Source organism: Adiantum capillus-veneris, chromosome 8, assembly GCF_014529385.1.
Source record: "Adiantum capillus-veneris isolate H3 chromosome 8, ASM1452938v2, whole genome shotgun sequence".
Taxonomy (NCBI): Eukaryota; Viridiplantae; Streptophyta; class Polypodiopsida; order Polypodiales; family Pteridaceae; genus Adiantum; species Adiantum capillus-veneris.
The window spans coordinates 74,347,946-74,360,702 of record NC_140938.1 but is presented as its reverse complement, the minus strand read 5'-3'; the positions used below and the strand labels follow the sequence as shown (position 1 = coordinate 74,360,702).

General features: G+C 45.9%; 1 protein-coding gene across 1 annotated transcript in view; it reads right to left on the bottom strand.

Annotated features, from left to right (window-relative positions):
• The window catches only part of LOC147452380 (uncharacterized), a 283,958-nt gene that overhangs the window by 96,593 nt on the left and 174,608 nt on the right, over window positions 1–12,757 (bottom strand). The window contains exons 29-38 of the mRNA XM_086518094.1: window positions 6,854–7,015; window positions 6,488–6,724; window positions 6,231–6,398; window positions 5,240–5,548; window positions 4,766–5,116; window positions 3,723–3,974; window positions 3,277–3,441; window positions 3,017–3,190; window positions 2,256–2,558; window positions 2,018–2,176 (exon numbers count right to left, since the gene is read on the bottom strand). Coding sequence (XP_086374220.1) covers window positions 2,018–2,176; window positions 2,256–2,558; window positions 3,017–3,190; window positions 3,277–3,441; window positions 3,723–3,974; window positions 4,766–5,116; window positions 5,240–5,548; window positions 6,231–6,398; window positions 6,488–6,724; window positions 6,854–7,015 — 2,280 coding nt within the window. The remainder of the gene's footprint in view (window positions 1–2,017; window positions 2,177–2,255; window positions 2,559–3,016; window positions 3,191–3,276; window positions 3,442–3,722; window positions 3,975–4,765; window positions 5,117–5,239; window positions 5,549–6,230; window positions 6,399–6,487; window positions 6,725–6,853; window positions 7,016–12,757) is intronic.

Sequence of the window (12,757 nt, the reverse complement as noted above, 5' to 3'; positions counted from 1 at the left end):
AAGGTCCACTCTGTATGGTCCCTGCCGCACAACGAAAAGGAGAAACCTACCGCTGTATCCGGAGCCTCAGTGCCTCGGGCTGCTAAGAAGAGGACGTGAACTTAAAAGCAAGCTTCCTCCAGGTTAGAAGAAGGGTCACAAAGGAAGCGTGTGAAGCTGTAGTGGAAGAAGTCCCATCGTCTGCGAATATCGAAGCTGGTCAAACCACGACGGATTGCTGCAAAAGGAGAGGTCTGGACCAAGAGAGGCGTCCTCAGGTGGGGATGTCCCTGGAGCCATGTGACTCGTAGCAAAAGCATTACCAAGAGAACGGTTCACTGTAGATGTGTGTCCAATCCCCTGCGTCTAAGGAGGAGTGTGGGATGGGTTGGAAGATGAGACTGTGGGCCCTTCCGGGGAGAGAGGAGGAGTGGGAGGAGGGGGTGGGGGTGGGGGACGAGGAGGCAGTGGAGCGGAGGAGTCTAAAGGTGGAGGGGGGGGGAGGCTGTGGAGGTGGAACAGCTGCGGTGGAGGGGGCCTCCTCAGGGGGCTTTTGTTGGAGGGGTCAAAACGGCTCCCTATCGGAACCCAATGCTGCTGAGCTGCAGGAGGACGGTCACCAGGGGAGGCAATGTGCCAAACCCGTCCCTCTCGACAGCGGTCGGGCACCTGCTGCCAACCAACAGCTGGCTCATCGCTTGTCTCTATCAAGGTGCCAACCTGTGTGTCTTGGATACCTGCCTGCTGGGCATGCTCAACCTTGGGAGGCTGCACATGTGCTGTGGGTCGAGATCTCGTGCGAGGACAGGCCTTCGCTAAGTGGCCCATCTCTCTGCAAATGAAGCACTGGTTCGAGAGTCCCGAATACTCCACCCTCTGGCGTAACCATCCCCCACTCACCCTAGGTAGAAGGACCACCTTCGAGAGAGTGTCACGAACCAGGACGCAAATGGAAGGTACACCGGCAGTTGGCTGCAACTAAAGCTACCGTGCGCGGGGTCTACAAGACTGTTCCAATCTCGGAACCAATCCTAGAAAGAAGCAGTAAGTATTCCCTATGCAGGCCAGGGAAGCAAACCGAAATAGGCAAGTCTGCCTCCTGGACAAGAACATATGATGCTGGATCGAACCCATGGAGCCACTGTCGGAAATGAGCTTTGACCGTTGGAATGGCCAACCGGCTCATCGAGATGACCATGGCAGTCATCTCGAGAGTCTCAAACTCTATCTGATAGCATCCTCATCTGAGAAGCTGGATGTCAATGATCTTCCCCACTTCTACTAAAAGGCGGGCCTGCAAAAGGTCGCGTACTTCTCCTCGACAGGGACAACTGCCAATAATCTTGCACATGACAGAGGTGGCCTGGAGGCCAAAGCTAGCAAATCACGCTTTTTCCATGATTTCATATCTGTGTGCATATGGGTATGGAAAATGTATAGAAAAAAGTACGTGCTGTATTGCTAAGGAGATGCACATAGTTTGGCTGAGCTGACTTAGGAGAACAGATCCGCATTTAGTTTTTTAGGACTTGGGAGCAGCTCTGTCCTAGCCTTACGCTAGCCGCCGATACTGAACCCCTTCTTGTGTACGGAGCATAGTCGTATTCTTGGCATCCCATGCCAATGGTCTTGCTCAGAGTTCTAAAGATTTAATACAGTTTTGTCATATGACAAAGGGGGTATAAGCGCACAGATTGAGATTTATGAGGGGTAAGCTAATCGTGCCCCATGCTAGAATTTTCAATAGAGACATGGACCACCTTTTTTCACAAAGCAAGACTTCTTCAGGCGTCATGATGACACAAAGCAAATCGAGATGTGGTCAAAACGCTTTCTCCAAGACGACAGAAGAAAAGGCCCTAGAGTCTCACCTCCTTTCTGCATTTAGGACAGCAGTACTGTCACCTTAACAAGATGAGATGCAAGGGTCTCTTCCATGGAAGAATGCATTGCGCACTCTACTTATACTTGTTAGACTTAGGTGTATCTTTTTCAACACTTTCACATAGCCACTGTAAAAAAAACAAATTTAACTGACCTGGGGGTCAATCATAAGCGACCATCTTTTAGCTTTAAACACAATGATGCCATTGTCCTCGCTAAGTGAGTCACTTGGAAGGCCAGCAATGTTCCATGCACGCATTTTCACAGGGTCTTTGAGCACAATTTGAAGGTCAACTTCAGGGGTGTGAGGCACCTGGTCACCAGATAGGCTCTTTAATAGCAAAAAAGTGTGAGCATGCAAATTCTTATTATGTGCATTAAAAAGGCTTCACCTTGAACTCAATTAGCTTTTTTAGCCATTCAGAGTTTAGTTTCTTCCTGTATGGAGGCGTAAATGGTCCAGTATAAGCTATCGCACCCGCTGCAACAGCTACGTCTCCCACGACATGTTCAATGTTTACCGTTAGGGTAGATATAGTCTCACCCCATCTGGCACGTTCACCTCCAAGGCCACCAATCAACTTTCCTGCTCTATCAAGCCGTTTCTGACAATCTGAGGCCTTCTTCTCAAGCTCATCTTTCTTCCTAACAGCTGCATCAAGTTCAGCTTCAAGCCTCTGAATCTTTTGCTCAACCTGGATATGACAATTCAAACAATCGTTTTATCATGAATACAGTAGGGTTGCTTTCTCTGTATTTATTTCACATATTTCCTGGAAAAAAGTCTGTCTTTATCTCTACATTCACAAACTTTTAGTTAGAAGCCTTGAATGCAACTACATTGTAACTTATAGCCAAGGGGAGACACAAAATCAAAGGAAGGAAACTCAGCCAAAGATTTGGGGCAAAGTCATAAATTTTACACCAATTGAAGCAAGCCGATGAGCACATTTGACTACCTACATCCAATGTTTTTCAAGAGAAAAAAATCTCAATAAATCAAGGACAAAGGGAAAAAGTAGCTCACAAAGTAAGAACCAGGCTTGTAATGTTTACAGGTATTCAATCATTACAATAAGAAAAAATTGATGAAAAATTGAAATGACTGCTATAGGTGGGACATTTATGGAGGTGATAAAAAAGTATATCACACCTCCTTCAGCTTGGCCTGTGCACCATTAAGCATCTGCATGGTTGCATCCAATTGAGCCTGTGCTATAGCCAGCTGAGCTCTTTTCGGAGCCACAACTAAGCAAACAAGGTAATAGGCATGCATTGCCCTCGCCCACATACAAATTGAAGTACACGCTTTGGAGACCCTTGCAACCTGTAAAAAACATACCTCTTATGTATCAGTTGTGTGTAGAAATTGAAAATGCTCGATTTTCACCATCAGTAGGATATGCTTCTTACTTGCTCTGGTGTAAAGGATTCTGATTGAATGTATGGTTCAATTTTTTCAATGGTAGATGCAGATATGTTGTCCTTGTCAAATTGTAACAATGAGTCTAGAAATTTTTGAGGATCAGTTAACATCTTTGTACTAGCTTCCCAATAATCTGGTATCTTCTTGCCCAACTGCTCACAGTGTTGCGATAAAAGACTCATTAGTGAAAACTTGTGATAATAGCTTATAAAGAAACCCGAGGGATCTATCCAAAGATCTTTCTTGAATACACCTCCATATTTGTGCAGTTTGAAAAATAACAACTTGATTAAGCACTAAGAAGTAATTAAAACTCACTCTTTTTGGAAGTGTTGTCACATGAAACGCATCTCATTACAATCAATAACAGATCTGAACGCAGATGAATACAACCAAAAGAGAACGGTGAGTAAAACTTTGCGAAGATACATACCTTATTTGGATCGGGCACCATTTTAGGGGCAACTTGAAACATTATACATGTGGCTTCCATAACCATTTTGACTCCTTCTGGAGGATTTTTCAGGGATTTCACTTCAACAATGTCAGCTTTTGTCAAGTTCTTTAGTGATGAAAGAGCATTTTCCAAAGCAGGCATAGCCTGGTCAACATCTCGTTGAGCACTATCTGCAATGGCCTTTGCTTGAGCTGCCTGAACATTGGCTTCTGCTTCTTGCTTGGCTACCTGGTTCCAAACAAAGGAATTAGCATCAATGCGCTGTTCTAGCCTGTTTTCTTTTAAGGAGAAATTTGTAACTTTTGAGGAGGAAGAAAAATCAACAATCAAAGCATCATTTCAAGATCTTGACTGCCTTAATCTGCAGTTTAGAGTGAGATAATAAGGAAATACAAAAACCCTTGGAAGCCTATTTCGACGAGTTGATGACGATGTAGACGATTTTTAGGTAGGATACCACAAGTAAGGTGCATATTCCCATCTAGGCTAACCATTCCTCACCTCATCTCAAATAATGTAGACTGTAACTCCACATTTCTGTAAAATAGAGCTTCATTATTTTTGCTAGCATCTGAATGTATGCTTGATGAGGTGGAATTAATACCCATGTCCTGGACATAGGTATAGTGTGCGCTAATATCTATCTACTTTCTTCTTTTAAGAACTCTACATTCTATGCTCAGTATTGCGCTCATCTGCTGATGCTAATGCTTCACTTCCTTTCTATGCGATATCACACTGTAGGTTTCATTTACTTGTTGCTCCTTTTTTCTTTTGCTAGTGGTGGTAACTACCGTTGCAAACTGTGGTTGCTGGTGTACCACCATACCATACACTCACCCAAGACTTGGGTGAGCATTTGATATTGGCTTCAAACATAAGTCTTGCCTTGTTGGCATATTCCAGGGTAGATATGTTGTCTAACAATCTACTTTTCTGTCCTGTGTTGACTAGTAGAAAGCAACAAGCAATTATGACTCTTTGATAGTTTGATTTGATTTTCAACTATGCAAGAATACCTCCTGCTTTGTAACATCAGCCTTTTTTTTGTCCTCCGAGATTGTCAACATCATCTCATTGGCTTCTTGCACAGTTTTTTCAAGCACAGGCTGAAGATGAATCAATTCCTTCTGCATCACTTCAACATCTTTTGCAGTTGTTTCCAGCTTGTCCAAACCAGCTTCAAGCCTACCCTTAAGCTGACCTAACTCTTCTCTTTTTTCATCCAAGAGTTTGATGTAGGTATGAAGAAGTTCAAGGTAGCTTGTGGGAGTAACATACACATGACGCCTTTGTTCCTCATAGAACTCTTTGGATGTGCGCTCAACTGATTGATGAATATAAACACAAACCTCAACCACTGCTGAGACCTGCAAAACAATGGTAAAATCAGACAATGAATCAACAGCCTCATACAGCCAAAGTAGATAAAAGGAAAAATTAAGCAATATTTTCGTGGCCAAACAAAATAATTAACAGCGTATTTCCATTACCAGCTGGTTTTCCAAAAGCTGTGTTCCAGCAATAAAATTTGTTGCTACTGATCGAAGAGCCTCCTCAGGCCATTCGTGGAACCAGTCAATAGTACAACAGTTGACAAGTGAGGGAAACATCCGTAATCTTGTCCGTATTGCATCACCAATAGGGCTCATACAAATGACAACATGAAGATTTTGACGTACGCGTCTCAAAAATGTAGTTTGAAGAGCAATTTTTGTTGTAGGGATTCCCTTTTGTTGTAGTAAAGGTCTCATTGCATTTGCTATAAGGTCAAGGTCTTCATTTTTCCAGATATTTGGAACCTGAAGGCGTACAATCTATCTTTAAAACAGCACTCACAATTCTCCAAATTTTCTGTATACTTGTTGCTAGCAATGTTAAAACTGTGTCATTTTGTGAAGTTATGATTTGTGTTCAGACATTTGAGCACGAGAAAAAGGCTCTTCAAGAGAAGGTAGACAAGGCCAAAAATTGTGTTCAACAGTAAGCAATCTAACTGTAGACGATGCATAAGTGCATCTTTTTAAGGGCAAGATTGCCCCTCCCTCAGAACGCCCCTTTAAAACAAGTGAGAGTTTCAATGCCAAATTCGTCAAAGCATAGGGTGCCTTGCTGACCTACATTGAGAGAGATAAAACTTGCACATTTATCAAAAACCATGAAGCAGTACACAATGGAAATGGGGCTGGGCCTTATTCTGCCTAATGAGCCTTTGGTAGTAGAATGTCATAAACTGCATAGATGATATGCACACGTAATAAAAGGTGATGAATATTAGGATGGGTAGGTGGAAGTATGAGTGAATGATGAGAGGCAATGCATAAGAGATGAAGTGCCAAGGGATGAAAGAAGTTCTTTTTTTTTTGACTTGGTTTCGGGAGGGGAGGGGGATGGGAAGTCTCTCTCTATCTCTAGATAAAAAATGTTCATATGAACACTTTCTTATACCCAAATATAAAGGAGCTGATGAAGGCAGAATCTTGCCTCTCCTGAGTTTAAGATATTGTTAATGTCTTCAAGAAAAGACTCCATGACAATCTGAGTGTCTGAAAATAAGAAAGTCATCTCCTTATCATCTACACCAGCCTTAAGTAGCATTCGCTTCAAATCATCACGCCACTCATTATTTCCATACCCTTTTGTGATTTCAATCTGCAGTTCCAATCCAAAATTTCATAATTCTGTTGAGAAGTGTTGCCTGTCTCACTTGTTGTTGAATACCGGACTGGGTAAAATGCTACCTGAAATAACTCAAAGTCCTCCATAAATGTTGCAAGCTTCGTCAAACTCTGCCTACCACTACCACCAACTCCAAGAAGAAGCGCATTCCCTAGAGGGAGCCGTATAACCCTACAAATTCGTGCAGCATGCTCTATAGCATCAAGAAACATCACCAGTTTCATGGGAGTGCTGGTGACACTGTTATAATCTTCCAGATACTGTTCAACAACTTGAGAAAGTTTTACAAAGTCCATGACCTGAGGCAGCAACCATAAAAAACTCGAAATCCCACAATGAGTATGCACTCTACTATCGAATGTTTGGTTTTACATATAGACACACAATGTCAGTGTGGAAATTAAGGCATCTCAAAGGAGGCAAAACACCTGCTCATATATTCGCGGTTCTGCACCAGGAGTCAAAAAGTCACAATACAAAAGACGATCCGTGGTGACCACCTCATTCCATTGCAATTTAAATTGCTTCTCTAGCTGGTCTGCCAAGCAATTAGAGAACCAAAGTCTATCTTCCTCATTGATAAGGCGGTCCTGCTCACACACACAGCTGAATACAGTCAATTTTTCTTAAGAAAGGTACACAACGAAAAAGAAATTTGTTTTTGAACATTAACAAGGCCAATGTAGAAGGAAAAGTGTGGATGTGCTATGTGCTCTCTAGTGTGGGTGCTTCTTACTGCAGTAGGAATGAAATCTCACTCGCAGACTAGCAGATAGCAAGAGACTAAGACCATACAAATAGCAGACATTAAAAGTAAACTAAGACACAAGATAGTAGTGAACAATAGTAGACATTAAAGCTAACCATGATGAGCTCAATTCTATTCTGAACCCATAATTTACGATGTAGCATTAATAGTGTCTGGCTGGCCGTACCCTCAGCTTCAGACCAAGTACCAGCATGCGATACAAGTGGGTGTTGGGGAGATGTCGAGGCTCAACAATGCATGGAGGAAAAAAAATAGGAACGAGCAAACTGAATCCTAGAATCAAGACTGTAGAAGACAACACTCTAGACCTCTGTCCGGCAAAGATGAGGAGCTCCTTGCTCTGCAGAATACTTGCAACAAATCTGTCCTCCCATCATCGTTTCAATCCACTCTGTGTACCTAAAAGAAAATCCGTTGTGTCTCTGGTCGCCATGGGCCCCCGCCTAGGGGATCTTGAGTTAAATTCTAGCCAGAAGAAGCTCCTCCCAGGCTCACCGCCCGGGAGTCCATGAACAATGGGCTTCCCTAGCAATGCCTGGCTGTGACATGTAGGGTCGATGAGACCCAATCCACCCTGCAAAGGTGGGTAACGTGATGAGTCATGACCTCCATGGCATCCTTGGCGCATGCAGGTTTCCCAGACCATAAATGTTCATGATTAGCCTCTGAATCTGGCCTATACAAAACTTTGAGAATATCCAGCACGACGTTATGTACCACATTGTCATTAAGCACACTTGTTGGCCACCTCAATCCTCCCTGCCAAATAAAGGCATTCCAAACTCCAATGAAGCAACTTCCTCCTAATTCTTAAAAGGGGGGGGACAATGTACTGCTCTAGTCTCAAGTCAAGACTGACCTTGCAACAAAATTATCGCACTGATGTCCATCGGGAAATCCAAGAAATCCCTCTCCAAAGGCCATCACGGGGTGGGTGACAAACCAACCCAAAAAGCAACCATCTTGCACCAATTGATCAGCCCATCCACAGCGTCACAAAATGGCTCAAGAGCTTCCTGGCCCATCTAAAGATAGGCCTCCTGGCCATCCAAAAACAGTGCAATTTCATCAGCAAACTCCCCATCCAAAAGATCCTTATGGATAGGCATGTGTAGCCCTTTGAGCTCAATCTCCTAAGCCACGATATAACTGCTCCAGGCCTCTGCAATGAACAAAAACAAGAATGGCGCAAGAGGGCAGCACTCTCTGACAGACCTTGTCAATGTAAACCTCTACCCTCTCCCTCCTGCAATCAACACCCGGGTGTGAGCAGTGGAGTAAAGTGCTGAAAAACGCCTGAGCCTCTGAGAAGCCGACACCCTCAAGAAAGCTCAAATCCACCAGGTTATAAGCCTTCTCAAAGTCTAGAAGCAATATCAAAGTTGCCAAGCAGAACCCACTGCTGCTTCTGCTACATGTAGTAGGGTTAGGTAGTGTTAGGCTTTGCGACGCGCAGGTGAGGCTGTAGAGGAATTGCCATGTAGGGACAACACGGAAATTGGAAAAAAATGGAGATGAAGTGTCCTTGGGAGGTGGAAACAGGCTGAATGGCAAAGGTCTTGGTGTTCTGCAAGGATTGACATTCAGCAAAGGATTCAAGCCATACTCTCTCGACATCCAGAGTGCAGATGAGGATGGATTCTAGTAGTAGTAGTAATTTTGTTCTAGTCTTTTTGTACCCAGACATGGTATCAGATTCACAATTTTGTATTAGTTTGGTCTCATGGGTCATTTTGGCCTTTTGAAGACATTAATATAACATTTCATTTCATTTCTCTCTCTTCATGCTTACAAACAAGCGGATAACACAAATGGAAAAGGAGATGAAGGAATGGAAAGCAGAGACGGAAGGATGGTGGAAGGAGAAGGCCAACCTTCTTCAAACGTTCCTCAACGAAGGCGCGCAATGGAAGAAGGAGAAAGAGGACTTGCACACAAAGATACAAGCACTTAAGGTGGATTCACATGCACTCAAAGTAGAGGTCTCAACCCTCAAGCAAGAGCTTGTTGATAGAGCAAACAGTGGACTAGAGGAAGGTGAATTCCAACCCTCGGTGATAGAGGAAATCAAGGTCATCAAGGAGCAGGTATGGATGATCAAAGAGGAAGAGAAGCATAATGTGGCAAAGACGTCTTCGTGGATGGATGTGATCACGAAGACACAGAAGAAGGCGGATGAGGCCGAGAAATGGATAGAAGTCGCTAAGAAAGGGAAAGAAACCACATCTATCCCCACTCCTACAATCATCAACATGACTTTAGAAGAAGAGCAGCGAAGGAGGACTAGAGCTTTGCATGTACGAGTAACCGGTCGAAAAAAGACCGTGATGATGTGGAAGGGGAAGTCAAAGAACTGCTCCGCATGATGGGTAGTGAGGCTACTCATACAAAGGCATGGAGGGCAGGGAAGAAGAGACAAGGAAATGGGGAGACTTCAAACGAGAGAGCTTTAATCATGCGTTTCCCATCCATGGAGGCAAAGGACTTCTTGAAGAGGCGTCCTACACTAAAGAAAACGGGTATATTCCTTGGAGATGACCTCACTCTCTCACAGCTTGCGCATACGAGAGAGGTAATGCCAGAGATTCAAGCAGCAAGAGAGAAGGGAAAGATGGCCTTTTACATAGATGGTCGGGTGGTGATTGGAGAGCAGCGCTCTACATGACGGTGTGAGACCTATGGGACCACAATGAAGATGGCTTCTTGGAATTGTAATGGCTCTATGAGGTTGGATGTTGGTGCCTTTGAGGACAGTTTCAGAGACATGGACATTGTATTCTTCTCAGAGACTCACCAGGCCCTTGGACAGTTGATGCCAGATGTGGTGGGATATAGATGGGAGACAGCCCACAGGACAGTCACGAGAGCTACATCCGATACTACATATTGTACGGAGAGATGATAATACTAGATACATGTGGGTGAGGTTGAGAGCCGACACAGGTCGATTTCTATACATTGCCATATGTTACTTCCCCCCCGCCCAATACGTCAGTATATGCTGTATCCAGAGGGCAATTGCCTTTCTCTATACTAGATGATGATATATGGGAGTTTTTAGGGATGGTGATATCATCCTCCCATGGGACTTCAATGCCTGAAGGGGCAAATTTTAGACGATCTTCTACGACACTTCAGATGAGATGCTTAGAGAACTGGATGTAGGTGAGTTGAGGCTTGACAGATGCTCACATGACAGAGAGCAAATGGAGTATGGGAGATACCTCACGAAGATGATGACTAAACATGGGTTAGCCATACTTAATAGCTTACAACGATTTTCTGGAGCAGCCGGTTTTACATGCTTTCCACAGACATGGGGCCAATACAATGGACTATGTTATGACACAGTCAAGCTTTATTCCTTGCATTCAGGATTTCACAGTGGGAGCCAGACCAGTGGGCGTTGCAGTGGATCATGCTCTCTTGACAATGTCCATCTCATTTCAGTATAGTACAGCCCAAACATCAGGAGGCAGGTCACATACCCGCTATACATTTACACCAGACTGACTTAGTAAATACAGAGGAGATCTGGGATCGTCTATGCACAACTGGTCCAGGCCTCTCAGTGGAGGACTGCACCACTTTACTGACCATGACACTACATGGTGCTGCATCAGAGGCATACCCATACACTAAGCCGGATCGGAGGTGGCAGTTTAAGAGCATGCCCCAGAATAGTTGGTATGATGAGGAATGCAAAGAGATGAGAGCCCAACTTCAAAGGGATCTCCTTTTAAGAGTCATCACTTACAGACAATCTCGGATCATTTCCCGACGCCTTGTGCGATGGAAGAAGCGAGCTTACCTGGCCTAGATGGAGTGAGTGTCACAAACTGCTGACGTGTCAAAGCCTAAAGAATGGAACCAACTTACAGATGCCGGCCGAGGGGCCTAAACCCTAAGAAATCAAGTAACAGAAGAAGAAGTCCTACCAACTTACGGGAACCCGTTCGATGGAGCCCCAAGTGACATAAAGAATTAAAATAAAGCAGGATTCACACACACACGAAAATTGCGTAGCTGCTGATGACGTGGCAGATTTCCAAAAATTGCACTGGCATGATGACGTGGCTGGCTATACGGATTTCTGTAAATTACGCTGGCAGCTTTTTGGCATTGCTTTTGGACCAGAAGCTTTTGAGTTTGAAGGCTTTTCATGTCAAACTGCTTTTGGGACCTAGGGCCTTTAAATATGAGGCTAGGGCTCATTCTCTAGCATGCTTCTTGGAGAAGGTGCAGAGTCTAGAGTATCGGCTTGTACTGTGTTGATGAAAAATAAAGAAATACCGAACGACACAGAGTTACGCGCTCGCTTACCCCCCCCCCCCCCCCCCGCCCCCCCTGCTGCGCCATCGCTAAACCCCCCTCCCCCCCCCCCCCCCCCCCCCCCCCCCCCCGCTGCCCTAGCACGGCCCCCCGCCCCCACTAGCCCCTGCGCGCGGCAGCCCAGCCTGCCCGTCCCCTTGCTGCGCATACCCGCCTGCTGCCCCCTTTTTGCGCTGCCCCCAGCCCGCCCGCTGCCTCCCTTTCGCGCCGCCATCCCCCCCACTTCGGTGCCTCTTGAGAACCCGCACATTGCCCGCCAAATCCGCCCCCCCCCCCCCCCCCCCCCCCCCCCCCCCCCCGCCTTCTTTTGTCTCCGAAGTCTCCTGCAATTGGCTCTTGCAGCACTATCTCTTTGGGCAGTGCTCGGCGCGCTCGGTTGCAGATTCTCTCCACCACCTGTTTCTTCGCCATAGCAGTAGACACAGATGGAGGCTCCAGCTCCGCCACAGAGGGACTTGTTCGAAGCCCCCTTGCCCGACCCCGCTGAGTCCACCATTCGACTTGCTCTTTCGCCGACAGAGCGAGCGAGCCTAGCCGCAGAGGTAGAGCGATTGCATGCGACTTCTGTCATCTGCAAGATTCTCGGCACCCGACCTAGCAGAGGAGAGCTGCGTGACCTTCTCCAGGCCCGCCTTCTCGCAGAGGTGGGCAAGATCTTGGACGTACAGATACTCGGACGACGTTACTATCAAATTGAGTTTGAGACCTTCGAGATGGCGTCCAAGGTCATTGCCATGAGTCCATTGACCATCCGAGCAGCACGAGCCCACCTTCGACAGTGGAGACATGGTTTTGACCCTGCTTCGGACGTTCTAGTAGAGGAGGCAGACATCCCCATCTCTGTCTGCTTTCCGGGTTTGAGGAGGGAGTACCTACCACTATTGTCCAGGATCGGCTCAGCCATTGGGACTGTCCTGGAGACACCGCGCATGGCAGCCTCAGTAGCTGCCAAGGCGGCTCGCATTCCCTCAGTTCGCGTTTTGGTCAGAGACACTCACACGCTCCCGAAGATTATTCTTCTGCCTTGGGTGAGTGGGAGTTGGTTTAGACAGAGTGTGGAGTATTCGGGCCTCCCGAACATGTGCTTCATTTGTTGACAGATGGGCCATCTAGCGAAGGTCTGTCCACGGAGGAGGCCTCGACCTACACCACAGCCTCAGCCCCAGCCTGCAAGGGCTGGCCAGCAGACACACACAGAGACACAAGCGCACACATGCAGAGCCACCCTCTG